Source organism: Watersipora subatra, chromosome 11 (assembly GCF_963576615.1).
Source record: "Watersipora subatra chromosome 11, tzWatSuba1.1, whole genome shotgun sequence".
Lineage (NCBI taxonomy): Eukaryota > Metazoa > Bryozoa > Gymnolaemata > Cheilostomatida > Watersiporidae > Watersipora > Watersipora subatra.
The window spans coordinates 33,126,483-33,151,642 of NC_088718.1; the positions used below are offsets into that span (position 1 = coordinate 33,126,483).

The 25,160-nt window shown below is 33.4% G+C and overlaps 1 protein-coding gene across 1 annotated transcript in view; it reads right to left on the minus strand.

The window, feature by feature from the left end:
- Positions 1-8,192: 8,192 nt before the first annotated feature.
- The window catches only part of LOC137408750 (putative acyl-CoA synthetase YngI), a 30,465-nt gene continuing 13,497 nt past the window's right edge, over positions 8,193-25,160 (minus strand). The window contains exons 8-14 of the mRNA XM_068095334.1: positions 25,000-25,113; positions 19,059-19,207; positions 17,613-17,760; positions 12,829-12,884; positions 11,154-11,217; positions 9,475-9,546; positions 8,193-8,658 (exon numbers count right to left, since the gene is read on the minus strand). Of these exons, the coding sequence (XP_067951435.1) occupies positions 8,551-8,658; positions 9,475-9,546; positions 11,154-11,217; positions 12,829-12,884; positions 17,613-17,760; positions 19,059-19,207; positions 25,000-25,113 (711 nt within the window). The 3' untranslated portion in view covers positions 8,193-8,550. The remainder of the gene's footprint in view (positions 8,659-9,474; positions 9,547-11,153; positions 11,218-12,828; positions 12,885-17,612; positions 17,761-19,058; positions 19,208-24,999; positions 25,114-25,160) is intronic.

Consider the following 25,160-nt stretch of genomic DNA (forward strand, 5'->3'; position numbering starts at 1 on the left):
TGATGAAAAATGATTTGATACTGATACAATTATTATGAACAGAGAAAACAAACTAAAGGTCATGAATATGTTGAACTAATGTAATGTATGTAAAAGTGTGAGTGTATGAAAAAAATTACTGTTCCAGCAGAAGCTATCCATCCAACCTTTAAATACGATGATACTGGTATCTCTTGATACTAGTACAAATGTAAAAATGAGATATCGGACGGTTTTGTCGGATGTTGTCTGACCAAATGGAAAAATAAGGTAGATGCTATTCCTACTTGAAATAATACAAACATTGACATGTAAAAGTTTTTAATTTAATAGTTCTTAGCGATTGTGATGGAGAAGGACTGGAAATTGGAGTCGCTAACAAGACATTTGAAATTGAAAGGTCGCATTTGAAAATTAAAAATTACAAAAATAGGTAATGAAATTTGAAATGGCTTTTAAAATATTTTAAAAGGCGAAACAAATGTAAGAGGTAATATTAAATAATAATAAAACGTACATCGCCATTTAACAACAAAGATATTGAAGATCGAATAGCTGAAAACAATAAGAATGACAGCCTTGTGGTTACGTGTGCAAACTTGTGATCAATTCCTACAATTTCATTACTGTACATGTAACTGAACAGATGACCAACATTGAATTTTTTATATATAATTTATATACCAGTTGCTACTGTAATTTCAAGCAGCTATTTTAGTCTGCTTATTTCCCGTCTATATTTAGCAGTATGTCCCGTTGAGTTAAACTGAGACTATTCTATATATGTATATTAAAGACTTTAATATATGTATATTAAAGTCTTAATATACATATATATTCTTATTATATTATATATCTATATATATATTTCTCAAAGTTGGTCATCATATGTGTATTTGTAGGTTGCTTGTCCGGCTAAAATATCTTACAATCTTGGAATAAGGATTCCATACCGGGTCTCGGACCCTGCCGTTCACCAGTCCACCACCCTACCCACTAGACTACAGAGATTAAATTTCTAGCTTGCCAGTTTAAATCGTTATATGAGAGCAAATACCTAACGGCTTTGCATATAACGCGGGTCATAGCATAACATCACGAGGAGCTGTTCGCTCACATTATTAAACTGGCTAATAGCGAGCAACTCTCACTACTTCTCATTGTTTGTAAGGCAAAACACTTTTCTCATGATATGTAGTTTGAAAGTTAGAATGGCAAATGTTGTTATATGTTAAATACAAATCAATTTTCTATCTAAAGACTTTTCTATTACATGGGCAACGTCGGGTAGCACAGTTATTATATATATAAATCTCAAAGTTTGTCATCTGTCTGTCCTTTGGTATGTCCGGCTAACGCTATTAAAATTTTGGAATTAAAATTTTGCATTCTCATTGACTTGAACTTACAAAAAATGCGATCGCAGGTTTACTATCCAATTCTTTAACCACGAGTCTACGAAAGCTCTTACAATTCATAGCTCTTACTATATAACGTATACTATAGGACATATTACCCTTTTTCTGCGTTCACACTCAAGATGACATAATAATTAACCAGAAATTTTTTAACTCTATGAAACGCTATGCTTTTTTGTGTTTTTCGCTAAGTTTTTTGTGAACTTCTGTTTCTGGTTTTTCCAAAGGGTCAGTTGCAGTTCGATTCTTTTCACGCAGACAATTGTATTATCTTGAGTTGGAATAGTCTCTGTGTTCTCTCTCCGTTCAGTCAGACAAAGCCAGTACAATATTTCATTTTTACATTTCTACAAGCATCGAGAGGTACCAGTATCACCGTATTCGATTTTGATGGATAGCTTCTGCTGTGATAGTAGCCTTTTTTATACACATACTTCTACGCACGAATTATTATTAATTCAACATATTCAGAATTTTTATTTTGTTTTCTCAGTTCGTATTCATTTTATCATTACCAAATAATTTTTTATTGTATTCTTGGCAAAACAGATTTAATTTATCTATTACTTGCTAATTATTTCAAATTTACATTTAAACCCTTTTATAGTTGTTTACTTTTTTAAAATTTATTTGACCTGCACAAAATGTTTTCCTCACTGTATGAAGTTTGAAAGTTACAGTTGTTTGATAAAGTTAGAAAACCTTAACAGTTGTTTTTATTTTCTCTCATATTCTAATTTTCTTCGCAAAGACTTTTATTACCGGCAATGCCGGACATTCAGCTAGTATATATATATATATATGTATATATATATATATATATATATATATATATATATATATATATATATATATATATATTATATATATATATAATATATATATATATATTATATATATATACATGTATATATGTATATATATATATATACATGTATATATATATATATATATATATATATATATATATATATATATATATATACATATATATATATTATATGTATATATATATATCTCTTATATTTCTTATATATATGTATATATAATTCAGCCACTTGATTCAGTTTTGATACACTCATCAACTTGATACAACACACCAACCTCTCTTAATCTTCTCACTGTCAGTCTCTCTCAAACTTTAGTTCATCTTTCCATACTGCCTTCGTGTAAGTTATACCTTACAGAAAGGTGAATATGGTGAACTGTTCTGGTGAAGTAGTTCAAGCCATAGAGCTATCTCCCCTCTAGAGTGATAACTGTTCATTCAACAACACGAGCGTTTCCGGTGCCAACAAGGAGCGTCTAGGCCACGCCCCTTTTTTGTGCTAGTCACTCGTAGTGATTGGCAGAACAATAACATCAGCCATGTGAATGATCATGAATTTGCACAGTTAAGATAGTAATTATTGCTCAGATTAAAGAAATGATGATTATATGTTTACTATCGCCAGAATAGTGCCCGTTGTACAGGCTGTCGTCGATGCTTGGCAAAATATCAGGAAAATTTGACAGCTGCAAACTTTCCTCATGTATCCACCTTTCTTCTTCAATGCTATCGATTCACAGTGCGCATAGTAGACGATCATTGCAGAAAGAAAAATGCAATATGGTGTGTAACAGCCTGAGTTTCCTGTTTACTTTGAACTTGGAATGCTGTTGGATGTGCCAAAGTATGCCTGTATTGAAGATGATGGTAACATCTGGAACTACTATATGTTTTTTTTAACCAACCTTTCAGCGATCTTTCAGGCTATCAAGGTTCTCAGGCTATTAAGGCCTGAACGAACTCCCACAAGAAACTCAACTTGAAGAAAGTTTGCTACTAGGGGGAGAAGATACACATTTTAGAAGAACACAACCTATAGAACAAATTAGCCTGAACGGTATCTGCCTTTAACAAGTGCACCTTGGTGCAATTGTCAAAGGCCACCCAAGTACCTTGAACCCGAGTTAAAGGCCACCCAAGTGCTACTTGTACGAGTGGCTTTTAACTTGTTGTATATCTTTAACAAGTGCACCTTGGTGCACTGGTCAAAGGCAGACAAGCTGCACCTGGGTGTAAAACCAAAATGTCTATCACTCTTTTACCAGAATTGCATATTGTCCATTCTGTCATATGCTGCTCTAAGCTGGTATACCTTCTGTATCAAAAACTGATAAGAGTGTCAAATATTGTTTTAGGATTATCTTACCTGATATTGACAATGATGATCGGTGTCTAAATACCCTTAATGCTGGTGAACTAACTGAGATATTAGATATTTTACTGTCTATAATACTCAAATCGCATTTTTAATTTGCCTGACCATCTATTACCTTCTTACTTCTCAAAAGAATCTACTACAACTAATAAAAAACCAGCACTTTGCCAATCAGCATTACAGAACACCGTAACGCAATAAGAGCTTTTTTAATACTAATAGTTTTACTTTACTATTCTTTATTCTTTGCCTTATTATCTAACTTACATGTACTTATACATATCTACTCATCTATTTATGTATCTATGTACAGTATGTATCTATATATCTATCTTTGTATCTTTATATGTATCTACATGTATATGCATATCTTTGTATCTATATATCTAGTTTTGTATCTATGTATCTATCTACTGTATCTATATGTCTTTCTTTGTATCTATGTATCTATCTAATGTATCTATATATCTATCATTGTTATATTTATGTATCTATCTACTTTATCTATATATTTATCTTTGTATCTATCTACTGTATCTATATATCTATCTTTGTATCTATGTATCTATCTACTGCATCTATGTATCTATCTTTGTATCTATGTATCTATCTACTGTATTTATATATCTATCATTGTTGTATCTATGTATCTATCTACTGCATCTATGTATCTATCTTTGTATCTATGTATCTATCTCCTGTATCTATATATCGCTCTTTGTATCTATGTATCTATCTACTGTATTTATATATCTATCATTGTTGTATCTATGTATCTATCTACTGTATCTATATATCTTTCTTTGTATCTATGTATCTATCTAATGTATCTATATATCTATCATTGTTATATTTATGTATCTATCTACTTTATCTATATATTTATCTTTGTATCTATGTATCTATCTACTGTATCTATATATCTATCTTTGTATCTATGTATCTATCTACTGCATCTATGTATCTATCTTTGTATCTATGTATCTATCTACTGTATCTATATATCGCTCTTTGTATCTATGTATCTATCTACTGTATTTATATATCTATCATTGTTGTATCTATGTATCTATCTACTGCATCTATGTATCTATCTTTGTATCTATGTATCTATCTCCTGTATCTATATATCGCTCTTTGTATCTATGTATCTATCTACTGTATTTATATATCTATCATTGTTGTATCTATGTATCTATCTACTGTATCTATATATCTATCATTGTTGTATCTATGTATCTATCTACTGTATCTATACATCTATCTTTGTATCTATATACCTATCTACTGTACCTATACATGTATCTTTGTATATATGTATCTATCTACTGTATCTATATAACTATCTGTGTATCTATTTATCTATCTACTGTATCTATATATTTATATTTGTAGCTATGTATCTATCTACTGTATCTATACATCTATCTTTGTATCTATGTATCTATCTACTGTATCTATACATCTATCTTTGTATATATGTATCTATCTACTGTATCTATATATCTATCTTTGTATCTATTTATCTATCTACTGTATCTATATATCTATATTTGTATGTAAGTATCTATCTATTGTATCTGTATCTATATATGTATCTTTGTATCTATGTATCTATCTACTGTATCTATATATCTATATTTGTATTTTTCTACATGCCTATATATCTATCTTTGTACCTATCTATATATCTATCTAATTTGTCTATATATTTATCTATATATTTACTGTATCTATATGTATTGCCAAGTTATTTAACCCAGCAAATAACCACGTTTCTCTAAGAGATAACCATGATATGCATTCTTCAAATAACAGACTATTTGAGGACCTACTGTATATCATCTATGTTTAACGATTTGCCTATATATTGTGAAGGCGCTCGCTGACCCAGTTGGCCTCAGCTCAACCCAGCTGACAAAAAGACAGCTTGGCTCATCTGAGGTGTGAGATGGCTCGGCTCCACCGGCTTTTGGTGGTTGGTGGCAACGACCACTAAAATATTCGCGTTTTCAATTGGTTAGATATGCTTTCTCATTAAAATTCACACTATAGGATCACCAAGCATGTCAAAAGGCTGATTGATATAAAGGTCCTATTATTTCTTGTTGACATGTGATCTACTTCATCATGTAATCTAATGCTTTTCAATTTTAGACACAAAGGTTTCCGATTTGTCTGAAGGGAGGAAGGACCAAGTTCAGAGCAACGCTTCATCAAACAAAATGCAGAGCCGACCTACTCTGCCCATCGACTCCCTTGTCAAGATCTTGGGGTGCCGCCCTGCCAGCAAGATCCTTGGAAACAGACAGCAGAGAAAAGCCAGCCAGCAGCTGCCCGACAGTAAGTTCTGAGCAGATGCGGCCAAGGTCACAGCTGAAGTCACATCTAAAAAGACAGAGAAGCTGAGCGTCAAGAGATGCTACAACTGGAACATGGAGCCTGGCAGCACTGCCTCTGGACCCATCTGGTTGCACTCTTAAGGCTACATATTAGAGCCCACACGTCATTTAATGGAGAGAGTCTGAAAGACGCCAGCTGTCCAATACTTTGGCCAGACTTGTGATGGCATGGCCAGCTTCAGTCCTTGTCAGCTGTCAAGAACACAGAGGGGAAGAGAAAAAAGAGAGACGGGTCAGTCTCACCAAGATGAGAGAAGAAAAAACTCGGCTGGAAGATTGACCTGTCGAGCGCTAAAAAGTCATGACATCTTTCGAAAAAAATTGGGCAAAGCCAAGACTATAAAAGAAAACAGCCAGAACAGTAACTGTTCTTAAAGGAATAGCTCCCGTTCTTTGGAGCAGCCAAAACCAAAGGGCTAGAAAGCACAAGAAATCCTGAAAACAGACAGTTGCATATTTAGTGTATGCTTTACATTGAGCTAATATATTTGCTAAAGTATATTAATTTATTACTCAAACAAATGGCCGGTTCCGCATGAAGAAGTGAGAGGTCTGTGAGGATCCTTGACATTATTTCTCTTCCATACCTAACTTCATCTAATCTAAAAATCATCCTTAAATCCTATATACCGATAAATCTAAAGATGGATGCCCTTAGATTTCTATCATTTTTAACCAGATAGGCTGAAGGTGGATGTTTGGGAGGCTGGTTCAGAAATCATATGGAGTTTTAGAACAAAATTATTCTAGTAACCTGGCAGTGTGCATGCAGCCTATGCATGTGAAGTCTGGATAAAATCTGGCAAAAATATGGAAACGCACATCATTTATGGAGACTTGCACACACACGCGCACGCACACACACAATAACTAAGTGGATTTTGTAGGATAAAATCTCGTCTTATTTAGACGCCTTTAACTTTTTAAATGCTGCTTAAGTTAGTCAGGTAAAATTTTGATATATATATGTAATATATTATTCAGCAATTTTATATCAGTTGCAACTTCAAGAGTCAAACGGCTGGTTAGCCTGTCTTGACAAGCTGTTGTTTTTGCGTAGTTGTCCCCCCGTCGAGCGACGAGCAACAACAGCTTGTCACAAGACGTACTGCACCTGATGCATCAGCTGCACTTATAGGGAGTTGTTCTCTTCCGTCTACGCGGCTTGGCCGCAATGTTATGTCGGTTGCTCCATTGGTAATCATAATGGATTTCACGCAAAAATTTATGTAGAAAAAAAAACAAGATTACAACGTTTAACCAAAGACCAGTTTTTGTGATAAACTTTAGTAGAACTTAGGAATAAAATAAACTTAAAATTAATTCCATTAGAACAAATAAAACTGACTGATACAAAAATAGAAATAAAACTGACTGAGCGCACAAATAACGACATGTTTAGTCGCTGTTGTTGCCTAAGTTCTCAAGTTCTACTAAAGTTTACCGCAGAGACTGGTCGCTGGTTAAACGTTATAATCTTATTTTTCTGCATAAATTTTTGCGCAAAATTCGTTATGATTACCAATGGAGCGACCGACATAACATCGCAACCAAGCCGCATAGACGGAAGAGAATAACTCCTTATAAGTGCAGCTGATGCATCAAGTGCAGTACGTCTTGTGACAAGCTGTTGTTGCTCGCCGCTCGACGGGGAGACAACTACGCAAAAACAACAGCTTGTCAAGACAGGCTAACGGCTGGTATACTATGTCAAAATTGTGAGTTCGATCCCCGTATGATTCCTGTTCCAATGTTAGTCGCACATTCATTCAGATATTATTTTTAGCTAGGGAGATACTCAAAGTAATTTGTATACCTAGTCTATGGTAACAGGTTTATGGTAGTGGATCTATGGTAACGGGTCTATCGTAACAGGTCTATGGAAAGGGGTCTATGGTAAGGGGTTTATGGTGACGGGTCTATGGTAACGGGTCTATGGTAACGGGTCTCTGGTAACGGGTCTATGGTAATGGATCTATGGTAACGGGTCTATGGTAATGAGTCTATGGTAACAGGTTTACGGTAATGGGTCTATGGTAATGGGTCTATGGTAACAGGTCAATGGTAACAGGTCTCTGGTAACGGGTCTATGGTAACGAGTCCATGGTAACAGGTTTACGGTAACTGGCCTATGGTAATGGGTCAATGGTAACAGGTTTATGATAACAAATTTATTGCAACAGGTCTATGGCAACAAGTCAATGGTAACAGGTCTATGGCAACAAGTCTAATATAATAAGCCTATGATATTTATGGTAACAAGTCAATTATGGTAGTTTAATGATTGCATTTAGAATAATAGTAAGTAATAACTAATAGTTTCATGTATTTTATGTGTATAGCAATCATCATATAGAACAGTTTTCTGATGATAAAAATATTTAAAAACTAAATTGTTGAAAAGTATTCAGAAATTCTATAAATTTTAGAACATTTTATGCAGGTCTTATAACCATCAGCTGCCAATGTTTATGTCCATTATTCATAGTATAAAATAATAAGGCAAGCATGGTTCAAATCGACATTTTCTGTTGAAATAAAGAACTATTACTCTCCGATTTCAACCAGGAACTTTTTGTACCAATCACAGAGTCCAGTTTCCGAGTCCTTTGTGATCATCTCATGGACCATCTCTCTTAGCCTCATCTTGCTTACCTATGTGAACAAATGAGAGTAGATCATTTTCACAAATAATGCTAAAATGAAGTTTTAACTAAAATGCTCTGTGAGCTAAAGTAACTCTATGGAGAGTAACTTTATGGAAAGTAGTTTTATGAAAAGTAACTCTATGTAGTACAACTTTATGGGGAGTAAAATTTATGTAAAATAACTTTATGGATAATAACTTTATGGAGACTAACACAGTAGAGAGTAACTCTATGGAGAGTAACTTTATGCTGAGTAAATTTTTGGGGGTAGTAACTCTATGGATAATAACTCAATGAACAGTGACTCTATGTAGAATAACTTTATGGAGAGCATAATCATGGAAAGGAAATCGTGATGATTAGTTTGATCAAGTTTAGCTCTTTCTTTATAATCATTTAGAATCAGAATGGTTTTGTCAATAACACCCTAGGCTCTAAAACACCATATAGAGAGAAGACAACTTGGTTTTGAATAAATAATTTCTATTTAAAATAATATTTTCCTCTCTTTATAACTGGTTGTATTAATAAATAACAGACAAAGTTATCTTTTATAATAGGTCACAGACAGACCTACTTTTATTGGAAAATCATAGGTATAAACTTACTTTTACTATTAGATCACAGACATTGACCTACTTTTACTAATAGATCATAGACAGACCTACCTTTATTAGCAGTTCACGGACTTTAATTTAGCTCCATTAGTGGATCACATCCATTAGCTTACCATTACTAGTAGATCACAGGCCTAGATTTGCATTCATTAGTAGATCACAGTCATAGACTTGCCTTAATTAGTAGGTCACATACATAGACATACCTTACGAGAATTGTCTGTATATGGGAGTTTTTCCATGTATATCAATCTGCAGGGTCTCTGCATCTCATCCAACTGTAATAGTTAATGGAATTCAATCCAGCAAAGTCTAAATTATTATTTTTCAAATGAAACAATGTTCCTATTAATCCCAGCTGCGATGTATGTTCAATATTTAATTTTCAATGACACACGGGACAAAATGTGCACTCATTTAGTGTAGTAAAGAGATCTGATGCCAACGAACCTTCCGCTAAAGCAATTTTAAGGCTTTAAAATTGCTTTGTTTTTTTAGAGTCACTATGCTTTTTGAAAAAAAAAGAATCAAGTCAATTTTTCTATGATGACAGTAAACAGCTGATTCAATCCAGTTTTGCTGGTAGGATGTGCCAAGTCAATTCAAGTCTACAAGTCTGTAAATAAAAGATACCAGAGAATTGATTAAATTTAATTAATTTGTGAGTTGAGCCTTCCTCAAGCAAGTGTGTTAACTCAAGTGACCAGCTCTACCTGCTGCAGGTGCTTTTCTAAGTGTACTTATAGATATTGTTTGGCAAAGAAACTTGATGCTAACAGGTGCTTCTAGCACTTGCAGCAGGTGCTTTTCCTATTTTTAGAGAATGAGAGATTCTACTGTAATGGTATTAGTGAACTTTTCCTGATTTGTTCTGTTTTCCTACATTTCGAAACTTATAGGTCACGTTTTTCGCCTCATTAAAATTTTTTCATTTTTAGTTCTCACAAAAAGAAATATGGTAAATTTTTCTGTTATCTGTCAAAAATGCCAAAAGATACATATGTTGACTACAAAATCAGTCAATGAGTTTAGAGAAGCAATCTGATCAAGCATCAACATGTTTGTGTTATTGCAATTATGTTGAGAACACATTGATGAGTGAATTGGTGCGAAACATTTGCCTTTGGAGGTGGTAATACGTTGGTGCATGATTTCTGGTCAAGACAGTGATTTTACACTGCAGCTACATGGCACCAAATGTGAAGTTTTGCAGTCACAAGCTTCAATTATGTGAAGCAGCCAAAGTAACAAAAAAAAACTTGCAACATAAGGGCTTCTGTTATGTCCCATTTAATTTACCTAATCATTATATTATATTATTTCATTTTATTTTTTTCCACAGTCTAGCTTGCTTTTATTCGGACATGATTTGCTGGTACTATAATGGCAAGATAAAATTAAATCAAAATTGAAACCAGGTCTCTCATTTGGTTAGACTACATGTTATTATTGACTGATAGATTTGTTGACTTGCAGACATACAAAGCTGTAATAGTTTTGTATGTCTACAAGTCCTAAAATATTCAACTTTGTAACTTAAAATGCTGTGAAAACCAATGTTTTTTTTGGGAATATTTTTCAATATCATTATCAACAAATATGAGCTATCGATTTGATGGCAATTTTGAACACGAAAGAAAATGTAAGAACAGGAAACAGCTACAATGACCTCAACTTAATGACCTTGGTTTAGACTTGAGTAACTTTGCTCGGTTCAGCTTAAATATGTTTGAAAAACTCCAAATTGGCTGTCGAGTACTCATTTTTATATTCTACCAGCGGTTGTTTAAGATAGGCTTTAAAAATTAGCACTATGTATTTGGTTTTTTCTCTAAAATAATGTGAGCTATAAAAACGAGAAACCATTGACTGCGTTTCTAAAAACCTCATGAGCTTCCCCGTACTCCAGCAAATCTTCTTCCGATGGCTTTTCTACACCAGCTTTCAACCTACAGTAAATATAAGTACTCTCAACTTTACTCAACTTTCTGTCATGCAATTTTTTATGTAGAACCTTCTACATAAAAAGAATTGCAACCTTCTACATACAACCTTCTACATTTTTTCATTCCTAAAACTTCATGCTATAACTGAACACCCGGACAAACATATTACAGACAAACATTGAGAATTATAAACAGACTAGATGAATGCTCAACATTGCTGAGTAATAAATTGTTTTTTCAAAAAAAATTTATTTTTAGTTAACATATAACAACAGCTGTTACCGTTCTAGCTTTCCAATTTCATAACACGAGAGAAGTGTTTTTTGTAGTTGAAATAAATTGAGAGAAAAAATAAAACAACTGTAAAGGTGTTTGAATGTAAATATGAAATAGTTAGCAAGAAATGGCTAAATATAGTCTGTTTTACTACAATTATCATGAAAAATCATTTGGTATACAATTATATGATTTTAATTGGTTTATTGTTGGCATCGTAAGACGAAATGTTGCATAGAGTGGCATAGAAACCCATAGTAATTATCCAATGTAAACATCCCCTAATAAAATTATCAAAATTTTATATACGTAATGTACATATTATAAATCAGAGACAAAATAATATATGTTAACCTAAGTCACTATAGTTATTTACAGTATTTTAGTGTATTTAGTGATTATGATCTGCAAAACGAAATTTAACATCACTATGTACTGTGTGCAGAATGTACCGTGGTTAGCTCTTATTCGCGGGATAGACGTATCACATAGAAGCTGAATTTAACTTAGATGAACTTAGCTTACTAAACACATACTTTTTAAAGCTAAGCTATAGCATTTATTTTACTAAACTTCAAATTTGTGATAGGCTAAAATTTTATCTCTTTTTTGTTTTCGGTTTAGTCTTTGCTATAATAATAACAAATGATGCTGAACTGCTGATGCTGATCTCTTTCTGGGGTTGTAATCGGGATTTCAGCAAATAGCATATATCAGAATTTTTGTTCTTTTATTGTAATCAGTACACCGACCGCCATATTTTAATATCAAAAATTATTTTTGTTGTTGATATGGTATGGCAGACAAAAGCTAATAAAATTTGGTTTTTTTATGGCTAAAATGAAAAATCATTGTGCTCCATACTGTGAGGCAAAAAAAATCTTATAATAGGGGCATCATAACTCAAGGGCACCCCGCATTAGTTAATAATTCAATGTGTGCAATTGTGGAAAGGATGTACAGGAAATGGTAAAAATGACTGGACTATAATAGGAATGGCTTAGGCTTGTGGATACCCGTGCTTGTCAGTAGACTTTTGATTTAAATGTTGTGAGTTCAATCCCATTGCCAAGTAGATTTTTCATTGCTAAATTTTAATTGCTTTAACCGGACATATGGTGTACAAAAAGACAAAAAACAAACACTACGATATATCAAGTACACTATGTTTGACAATTTAGCTATTATCTAAGATAAATTTACACATACTAAGCATAATACCACAATCTTTTCGTATAGATAATAGCACAGACTTTTGTAAGTATAGATGTATAAGCCAGTGCTCCAAGCTCAGCATACAAAGCATACACTCACTTACTTTATAGACATAGAACTTACTTGATACAATAAGTCAGTTCATCCCCATAGTAGTCATTGGTTGTCCCAGCTATAACCTGAAAGCAATAAACTACGATTATAATTACGAGCATGCAGAATCAGTTCTTTTTAACAAACTAACTGTTATTGCTTATACAATCAGTACTTGTGTATTGAATGTTTTGGTTAAAAATCAACTACCTTACCAACTGGGTTCTTTTGAGTTTAGATATGTACTCCCTCATAATGGTTTATAACAGTATAGGGTATGGTTTATAACAGTATTCCATTTTTAGCTGAGCCAAATATACAATATAATCTACTCCATAGTTTTTACTATAATAAGAGCAGTGTTCGTCTGTGCCCTTGTTGAAAGCTATAATGTATAATTTACCGTAAAACCTTTATTTGGACACCACAAAGCTCTGTAAAACCCTTTCCATATGGTGGCATTTTATTAGAGGTGGCATTCAATTAGAGAGTGGAGCCATAATTTTTGTTTAACTCATCAGAATGGTGAGAGAATGTTTTTATTCGTTTATGGGTGCAGCGGTGCTTATGTTGCCTATATTTTGCACTCTTTTTTAGGAGGAGATACATTGGCCAACATGCCCTCAGTTGCACAAATTTTTGTTAAACCCACTTTTAAACTTCTAAAAAAAAAAGTGAAGCTTTGGAGTTAAAAAACTGGACTTTGATAGACAATAACTATGACTGTTAGTACAACGTTGGGTGTTATTGTAGAGTATTCTCATCGCTCATCAAACTGCTTTAAAATCTTCAGGTCAGACTACACTATATTATGGATGCATCTGAGCATAAGCTTTTTGAATTTAGATCTCAGTGACTTTGAATCAGAGTGTAGCTTTGATGATTGTGACGATTGATCTTCCCTGGTACGCCATCACAAATACCTTGGCTATGACTACAGAGATGAAAAAATTAATTGTTACTAATAAATATTATTAGCATTATCATAATTATTGTAAGTATTTTTATAACTAGAAATTCCCCTGTGACAAGACCACGACCTGATAATGGAATAAGTGATAATGGAAAAAGAAAGGGTAGTGCTGGTTGTTGAAAAAATAGTTGTCAGCAAGAATTGACAGAGTATAGTGTAAATGAGAGTTGTTCGAGATGATATAAAAGTAAATTTGAGGGAGCACGACTTCAAAAAGGAAATTCTAGTAATCTAGGAATTTGACAGGAGAACTTGTTGGCACGTATGACATAGTTGTATTTGAGCATTGTATGTAATGAAATGTTTCTCATTACATCCAGTACACGTGAGCTGTGACATGTTGTTGTCTAGTCTGCCGAGAAAGTTGTTACGCAGTTCTTGAAAATCAGGACAATCTAAAGATTGAAAATATGGAATGTGATGAAGGGGGGCAGCATTGGAAGGAGCAATATTGTTTTGTGCAATATTTTCATGGTCAATGATGTCCATAAAATCATGATCATCATCTGGAAACAAAGGGGCTGCCAAGTCCATGTCATTTACATCGCCTACAACATCTACTAAAGAATTCTTTGAATCAGATGAGTTGTTGTTATTAATTTGAGTAGTGTGTTGTTGAACATTAGCGTTTGAAGTTGGTGGTTGCTGTGAGGACTTTCTATTTATCCTCCTATTGAGCTGTAATAATTGAGAGACACGTGGACGGCCAATGTGTCGGCCATGGCGTGGTGTTCTGGGAAGTTGTATGTCCATGGTAGTCGTCAAGTTGTTTTGAAATTAAATTCAACAAGTCAATTATGCAAAACAAAAAGTTGTAAAAATTCACACCTAATTTATTACTATCTCAAACCTATGTTTGACAACAATAAAATGAATATTAATTAAAGCTGCCGGCCTAACCTACTGTAATGTATGTAATGTAACAACAGCAATAAGGAAATATGTTTATTATATTTCTGAAATGCAATATTAGAAGTAAAATGGCAAGCTGCTGTGTAATATACACAGTTTGAAAGTTGGTTGTGTTGAATGTAAAATGGTTTTAATAGCGATTTAGTAGAAAGCAAGTATGAGCGTTCACACGTCTGGAAGTTTTCTGCAAACTGAAGCAAAATAAAAAAATGCTTTCATCATAAAGGGGCGTTGTAGTTCAGCCCTAGCTTGTACATAAGATGTAAAGAATTTTGGCTAACGCTTTAAATAATTTAATGAAACCTTCGGTAATTGGGAAAAAACATAGGCTGATAGACTATGTACCACAATTTTGTACCTATAAATCGGTCTACGGTCAAAAGGTCTCCGTTTATTGCAAAAACCTTCGAATAAATTCGAATAATTATTCTTATAATTAAATCTAACAATAATTTTATAAAATTGAATAATTATTCTTATAATTAATTATTTTCGCGAGATATTAAACACAAAAAATATTAGAAACCTTAGCAATTAAACAATGCCATAGACCGGTGAAATGAGCACGTTTTTCTCGTGAAATGCGCACTGCTAAATAGTTCTACTATCTGTCGCACGGCTTTGTTTGCATATCATAGGCCTGTCTTAATTATGATTAAAACAAGCTTTTCAAGTGTTTTTGGCGATTATTGGCTGACTTAATCTATCGATTTATGTATAATCTGATTAGATGGGTAAGCTTCAGGATATTGTCTACACTTTTCAAAGACTTGGTAACATATTTAAATAGGTTTATATATGTTTTGTATCGTTATTATACTTAAACAACTCCATTAAAAAATTGTTAAATTTGTTGATGAGATTTCGGTACAAGGATTTGTGACGGTATTGATGAATAATTTTCATGAGTTGTGTGCACATATGCATTTATCATAAATCTCCCTAACAATCGCTCCCCTCGTGTTTGGTCGTGGATCACTAGAACATTAATAACCATTATCAGTACCATTTTGTGAACACTTTTCTGCGGATCACTTTCTATAATGGGTTTGTGAAGATCAAATAAATTTTAAGTGGTGGCCAAATAGAGTTAGCAATCAATTAACGGGTGGCTCTGTATTTTTCAACCCTTGTTTTATAATGGCACTCTATTGCAGGTAGAGTTCAAATACAGGTGGCAATCAAACAAAGGTTTTATGGTATGCTGACTGACACAACCTAATAATTTTTGCTTGTACAGAGACTTCAAGATACTTTAAAGGAAGTCTAACAAAAATATTTACATGCGGCAGGCAGATAATTTTGTTTAAAAAGAATAAATAAATTAGAATCGCTTGGTATGACCAGTATCGAAATTGAATGACAAACGAGAATTACTATCGTTATAACCATACTGTGGAGCTAACAAGACTCAGATAAAACTGCAGAGCTCTTTTAAATAACCTCATTATTAAAGTGTAAATTCCTTTTATCCAATGCTTTTTTATAACTCTGATTACTAAATATTAATATGAAAACAAATCATCTTACTAAAATCTTGAATGACGGATAGTGAGTCACCGAATGCTAAATAATATAGGTGTACTAGGGTTGTAGGGGTATATAGGGTTGTGCATATAATAAAATAATTACCCAACAAATTTGAGTAACATAAGTTAGTAATTTAGGCTAGTGTAAGTCTTTATTATAATAAGAGCTATGTCAGTCCATCTGAAACCGGATTGCGCTTATAATCGTTATGTCACGGGTCATGATCTCTCACGCAACCAGGACCTTCAAGCGTGCTAGTAGTAACCAATAGTAATTTTGCAAGCATTTCAAGCGTGCATATTTTAACCGGTGTAATAAGTATGTGCAAATTTATTCTTTAGTATAGTCAGTTGGGGGCGTAGCATAATGGGTAGAGTTATCCTGTCTGCAGAACTGGAGGTTTCGAGTTCAAATCCAATGAGAAGCGAATTTTTTGTTTCTAAAACTTTATCGCTCTAACTAGACATACTGATGAAAAATGACAAACAGAGAGATTTATATAAATAGATTGAAACTTCTATCATTGCGAGCAATATTATATGGCTACTGCAATGTTTCAAATATTAACAAGCCTATTACAATTTGATTTGTTTTCATCAAATATTAAAACCCAACAGAAGCGAAATACTTCAATTTGAGCGGCTCTAGAAAGATGAAAGCAACTTCATCATTCAAATGTTTGCTAGACAGGATATTTACTATAATAAAGGATTGTGTCTCTCCGACCTTCTGTTCTAAGTCATGGTTAGATGTGCTGCTCACAACACTCGACTTGGTAGATGTACACTCTACTACCTGCGCTATTCAACCGCCTTCAGGTGTTTTCAATTAACCGTCCAGATTGTTATTCTCTCTGCTGCATCCTCACACCGGACGATCTCTCACAGCATACTTGACGATTTCTCACAACACACTAGACTACCGGATACTACTAAAGATAAAAAATTTCAATATCCAGAAGGTAACAGTGAGTTTTGAACATTTGTTCAGCAAATCTTTGAAGACTCCCATAGAGTGAGGTAGTTGTAATTCCTTTTTATCCTAGCTGGGTTTTAGTTAAAATTCCTTTTATAGCTGATTGTAGAATGTTTCTAGCCCCATAACTTAACTATTGGCTATGTAGGCAAAGCTAGGTGGGTTCAAGTAGTTTGCTGTTTCACCAATTCTGAGCTGACAGTCCAGACAGAAGTTTATATTAAGCATCTAATCTCCTCGCCATTCTGATTACCACTGAGAGTGCTCTACTTTTAAAATGCCTAATTATGATCAGTGGATACGGCGAATTTTCACTGATTTTCCAATTTATTAGCAAGTAAAGTTGTGTCACATTTTCGTAGAGTTACCTATATTTCTTGCATTCAGATATACTTTTAAGCATTGTTTGGTAACATATACTTACTGATATGTTATCAATAGCAGGGTGTTGTGACATGGCCTGTTCTATTGGTCCAGGATATATAACATCTCCCAGAACTTTGAATCTAATAGCATCTGCTGATCTACCTTTGATGATGAATGTGCCATCCTCGAACATCACTCCCACATCTCTACACGCAGATAATAGTTTTGTGCAAATACTATTATATGTTAATTACAGACTGTGTGCATAAACAATAGGGATTCTAGGAAACCCTGACATAATCTCCAAGCATTAAACAAAGATAGTGCGCACTGACAGCAGTGATTCTGTAAAAGTTTAACTGATTGCTATTTTTTATAGTTATGAAATCTCCCTAATTAAGTTCAACTGCAACTGTTTCTACTGCTTCAATCTTTCCTTGTAAATCAAAACTCAGTACATTCAAGCAATAATTAACAACAGTAGTAATTAGCAGACATGAAACTTGAAAAATAGAAGTTTAATTTGTGTGTTCTAAAACTGAAAAACTGAAGTTAGAGTGAAAATATGTTTTACTCGGACATATTTTCAAGGCTTTAAACAAAGATAGTGTGCACTGACAACAACAATTCTATAGAAGTTCAAGCTAGTGCTGTTTCTTCATAGCTCTGTAATCTCCTTAAATGACTCCAACTGCGATTCATTGCACTGCTCAATATTTTCTTGTAAATCTAAACTCAGTACATCAGTTATACAGTTATACCAAAATGAAAACAATTAATGAGCAGCTGACATACAGCTATGATGAGACTCTCACTATATTTCATTTAGCAAATTATGAGAATTGGGAATCGTGTGCCTGCTGAGTTACCATCTGATGTGTTACCATTCGTCGCATTGAGTTAAAAAGTGTTTCAATGAATATTCACATGTTGTGGATTACCGGAAGTGCTCTGTTAATAATGATAATGAATTCTATGCCTGAGGTCATAGCAGCACACTCCTATCTCGATAACTAGCTCGCTTTTGAAAAAAGAGCGACACAAGTGTGTAAAACGTTCAAAATGGAATAGCTTGGGTGGCATTTTCTTGTCCATCATTGGCAAGTTCTGTTTCCCTCATTCAGAAGCGTGAAACATTCAATCAAAAATGGCAAATAACAGAATTCGCTTGACTTGCGGGTTTTTGGCATTTACATCTTGTGGTTGACTAAAACTTGCACATAACATAAACTGCATCATTGAAACATAATGTCTGTCATGAAAATAACGGGTGAAAATCAATAGGCTGAAATCACATGACCTCACGCAATGCTAGCATTGGTTGTTAGCTTCTCAGTCAAGCCTGGTCAAGGAGAGATCTGAGGCAACCTGTTCATACCTTTGCTGAAACTTATATTAAGGTTCAGTAATGTAATTATGCCCTGCTCAGGTTGTAAGTGTTTCTATAAAGGCTAATATTTACGGTATCAATATGCACCATAAAAATTGCTCAGAGAATTCCTACCCTGTTTTAAGAAATCCATCAGCAGTGAACATATCTTTTGCCAGTTGTTCTTGTTTCCTGTATTCTAGGAATCTGCTGAAAGTTTTCACTTCTACCATGCCATCTTTACCGATATCTACCACCTCATCATTAGAGTCCACAATTCTCAGCTGTCATAAATCCATATTTTCATTTGTTAATATTTCATTACGTTTATGATATACATGTATATACTGTAATATAAAATAGGAAGATCACTTAGTTGTTAGACAATCATTGCAGATTTGTTCAAAGAAGATATAGATCTGCTCTCATCAAGTGATAATTGGGACAGATATAATTCAAAATATTACTAGTGAGTGTGAGAGTGATTCACCAATCACATTTTAATGGCCAGTGGGTAGTCACCATCGACCAATGAGAACGGTCTAAAGAGTTTCTACTTTGAAACTTCTGAGCATTTTTTGACTAACTTATTGATTTTCTACAGGATAAATTTAGCCGTTTTGTAACTGCAGTGAGGCTAATATTGCTACATTTTGCCCTCCCCTTTAGGCAGCACGAAATTAAAACTGTTGATCTCAGAATTTTTTCTAAACCAGTCTTCATATACGTTCAAGTATCAGACTGAGTTACACAAGGGACTGTTTTGAATATAAAATATTTGCAAGAATGTTATTAATAACTTCAATGATGATTCATAGTTAAAAATGTAAAGCTTTAGAGTTAGAAAATGGACATAACATTTTAAAGTTTCAAAGAAGCTTTTAATGCTTTTAAGATTTTCAACGTTTTGAAGTTAGATTAAACCATAAAAATAGCTGCTATTATGTTGTAGGATGTTCCTGAAAAGTATTCCCATCACACGTCAAAATACTTTGTAGTCTTCAGGTCAGATTGTAAACCATATTATAAGCAAATCTAAAAAAATGGTCATGATTTAGATCTTAGTAACTCTGAATGTAGAGTGTACATAGTTCTGATTATTGTGACAATTGATCTTCTCAGGTACTCCGTCGCTAAAATTATAGCAACCACTACAGCAACAACAAAATAATTAATCATTATCGATGTAATTGAGTCAATATTAGTACCATTTTGTACCACTTTTCTACTGATCACTTTCTATTATGAGTTCATAAAAATCAAATAATTTCAAGTAGAAGTGGGGTTCAATTAAAAAGTGGCACTGTATTTTTCAACCATCCTATAGTAGTGTCCAAATAAAATTCACTTACATAAAGGTGGCGTTGAAATAGAGGTTAAACGGTATATTATAATTACAATGTATAGGTAACATATTATATATATATAACTTATTTTATAGAATAATTTAAAAGAAGATAAAAATTTTGACTATTATATTTACACTACTAATAGTTTCGTGTTAAAAACACTCATCAGGTGACATTCATTTATGCGCAGAAGCTTATATATACGTAGGAACATACAAGCTAGGCAGTGATCTTATAATGAGGCATGCAAGCACTGTAAATTCCCAAATTGATGGCAGTAGTAAAAGTGCAAAGGCTAAGCAATAAAATTGTAAACAATAAATGGGATGAAAAAAGCTAATCTATTAACTGTTTATTAGCAAAAATTTACTTGAGTGTCTACACCCAGATACCATTTCAGATTTCTTATTCAGTGTCGCCATATGTGGCTTGTACATAATGTAGAATTTTTCCCACAGACATAGTTCGCACTTCTTGGCACGATTATTGTAAGCTGCTGATCTGTGGATAATATTCCATTTGATGGTATGCATGATGTTTTTTCTCTTTGAGGGACCATACATGTTCGCTTAGCCTGGTTGCTGATCTTTTGCTGGTATTGATGAAGGAAGACTTGTGGTTGGCGTACCTCTTCTTAAACGTATTTTCAGTTAATCCGATGTAGGTCTCTTTATTGTTATTTGTGTTTTTGTTTTTAACACAAAACTATTAGTAGTGTAAATATAATAGTCAAAATTTTTATCTTCTTTTAAATTATTTTAAATTATTCTATATGCACTGCCTTTATGGCATTGAGCACTTTTTAGTCAGAAGATTTCCACTAGATATATTAGTATATCAGCTCCTACTATAGTAGAGCACTCTCAAGTCTACCTGACATGGAGAAGATAAACTTTGATTATTCTACAAAGAATATACCGATACCACCTCAAAATATGTACAAAAAGAAACTTATAGAACAGACAGAAAAGTTTGTGCGAAGAATGAGATGGAGAGCACACTTCTTTCTGCGCCCATCATCTTCGACAACTGTCAAAGAAACATATGGATTTAACTCGTAGAAAAACCCACCATCTGTTCCCGAGTTAAAGAATTTTGAAGACAACTTGTTCAAGCTAATCAGCAATGTGGAATTTAGCAAGGTAAGCTTCGGCTTCATGGATAGATTAAGAACTGATATGAATAACTTACAAGTTGATGGCAAACTTTTGGTTAAAGCAGACAAAACTTCTAATTTTTATAGAATAGATACACAACAATACCAAACCCTACTCCAAAACACCATTACCAATGACTATGAAAAATCCAACCAAGAGGCTGTAAACAACATCATCAAAAGCGAGAAGTACATTGCACAATCACTCCAACTAGACGACAGAATAGACGTCATAGCCCAGAAGAACGCGTTTATAACATTGAAAGATCACAAACAAAACTTTGAAAACAGACCTACTTGCCGCTTAATCAATCCAGCTAAGACTGAAACAGGAAGAATAAGTAAAACCATACTCGAGAAGATCAACAATAAAATCGTCGCAGCAACCAACATCAACCAATGGAAAAACACCAGAGCAGTCATAGAATGGTTTAATGGTGTGACGAACAAGAACTCGCACCATTTTATCACTTTTGATGTGGTAAGTTTTTATCCATCAATAACCGAAGACCTGCTCAACAAGGCATTGGACTTTGCTGAAGCGTACACCAACATAACTGAAGAACAACGCAGTATAATCATTAACACTAAAAAATCACTATTATTCCATAATCAACAATCCTGGAAGAACAAATCACATAACAACACCTTCGACGTGACAATGGGCTCTTACGATGGGGCTGAAACTTGTGAATTAGTTGGCAGTTACTTACTAAACCTGCTGGCTAACAAATATGGCAACAACATCGACCTTTACAGAGACGATGGCTTGGCAGTATTTAACGGAACAGCACGACAAATTGACAATACCAAGAAAGAGATATGCCGTATATTTAAAGAGCATAAACTTAATGTGACCATTGAAGCCAATATGAAAGTAGTTAACTACTTGGACATCACACTAGACCTCCGTACAGGAAAGTACCACCCATATTCAAAACCCGGCAACATACCCGTGTACGTGCACCAACAATCTAACCACCCACCGTGCATCCTAAAAGCTATCCCTGAGAACATCAACGATAGACTATCAGAACTGTCATCTGATGAAGCTTCATTCAACAAGCACATTAAACCATACCAAGAAGCAAAAAACAAAAGTGGATATAGCCACCAACTGATATATAGAAAGAATAACAACAACAATAAGCACAAGACAAGAAAACGAAACATCGCTTGGTATAACCCTCCGTTTAATAAAGAAGTCAAAACCAATATAGGGAGACAATTTCTCAAACTAATAGCAACATACTTTCCTCCAATGAGCAACTTACACAAAATCTTTAACAGAAACACTGTGATGATTAGTTATAGTTGCATGAAAAGCGTTAAAGGTATCATTAACAACTGCAATAATAAGAAAATACCACCAACTAAGACCTGGAACAATATAAACCCAGGCTGTAATTGCAGACAACCTACCGAGTGTCCATTAAATGGTCAATGCCTTACTGAGCAAATTATATATCAAGCTACAGTAAGCACAAATAACAATAAAGAGACCTACATCGGATTAACTGAAAATACGTTTAAGAAGAGGTACGCCAACCACAAGTTTTCCTTCATCAATACCAGCAAAAGATCAGCAACCAGGCTAAGCGAACATGTATAGTCCCTCAAAGAGAAAAACATCATGCATACCATCAAATGGAATATTATCCACAGATCAGCAGCTTACAATAATCGTGCCAAGAAGTGCGAACTATGTCTGTGGGAAAAATTCTACATTATGTACAAGCCACATATGGCGACACTGAATAAGAAATCTGAAATGGTATCTGGGTGTAGACACTCAAGTAAATTTTTGCTAATAAACAGTTAATAGATTAGCTTTTCTCATCCCATTTATTGTTTACAATTTTATTGCTTAGCCTTTGCACTTTTACTACTGCCATCAATTTGGGAATTTACAGTGCTTGCATGCCTCATTATAAGATCACTGCCTAGCTTGTATGTTCCTACGTATATATAAGCTTCTGCGCATAAATGAATGTCACCTGATGAGTGTTTTTAACACGAAACTATTAGTAGTGTAAATATAATAGTCAAAATTTTTATCTTTTTTTAAATTATTTTAAATTATTCTATATGCACTGCCTTTATGGCATTGAGCACTTTTTAGTCAGAAGATTTCCACTAGATATATTAGTAACATATTATATATATATAACTTATTTTATATATATAACTTATTTTATATATATATCTATGTATATATGTATCTACATAGATTTATGTATATACATAGATATATGTATATACATATATATATATACATGTACATAGATATATATATATATATATATATATATATTTCAACTGCAAGTTTTACATCCACGTGCTACCACTCATCTATACAAGGTGTATTGATCAAAGGTGTTATCAAATGCCGTATGCAAACGCTAAATGATGTATTATTTCAATGTAATAAAATATTTTTGGCCTAACTCTATAAAACATGACTTTTCTATGCTTTCTTGAACTTCTATTTTCGTTTTTTTTGTAAGGTTCAATTGCCATATTGCGGTCAAGACTGATTCTTTTCGCGCAGACAACGGTTTATTTTTATAGGAAGAGCCTCAAAACTTTCTTGCTGTTCGGGCAGACATAAACAGTACAATATTTCATTTTTACATTTGTACCAGTATCAAAAAGTACCAGTATCATCGTATTCAAAGTTTTGAGAGTTATCTTTTAGTGGAACAGTAACCTTTTTCAGTAACACGTATTTTTTATTTATTTTTTCTTTAATTCGTTTCAGCTACACGAAACACTTTTTTATGGTATGTAGTTTGAAAGCTAGAATGGTAAATGTTGTTATATGTTAAATACAAATCAATTTTCTGTCCGAAGACTTCTTTATTACCCGGGCAACACCGAGTAGTACAGCTAGTATAATATATATATACTTATACATCTACTTATATTTACCTGCATATATTTATATATTTTATATATTTACACATATATTTATACATATGTTTATCTATAAATAGTAATTTATATAGATAGTAAATTATATATATAAAATATTATATATATATACATATATTTTTTATATATATATAGTATACTGTAAAGCTTCTATGTTAGTGTCACCTTTGTTTCAACACCACTATAAAAAGGTCTGAAAAATACAGTGTCACCTGTTATTTGAATTCTATTTGCCCGCCACTTCGACATTTTTTAATCTTCATGAAGCTATACTAAAAAGTGATCAGTCAAAAAAGGTCCATTGAACAGTACTCATAATGACTCGGTTACATCTCTCGGTTACAATTAATTATTTCCTTGTTGCTGTAGTGGTGGCCATAGTTTTAGCAATGGTGTTCTTAAGAATTTGATTTTCACAAACATTAGAACTACACTCTGGTTTGATATTTCTGATTTTAAACTATAAATATATATATATATATATATATTTAAATATACACCAAGTCAAGTTTCCTTAGCAAGACATAAATGCAATAGTTACTATAGAATTATGATTCAAATGCAATCTGATCATATTCTCAGACTAACAGTGTTGAGTTAATTACTGCAAAATGTTAGAGTGTTAATAGTTGCAAACCTGCGTGTTAGACTTTACAATAAGCCTGGCCTGCATTCGGGCTTCTTCATCTTCTTCTGTATCACCAACAGATGATGTTCCAATTGTACCAGCTTCACTCATTCCATACAATGTCTATAAATTATCATCATCACCGTAACAGTAAATTTTGAAATATAAAC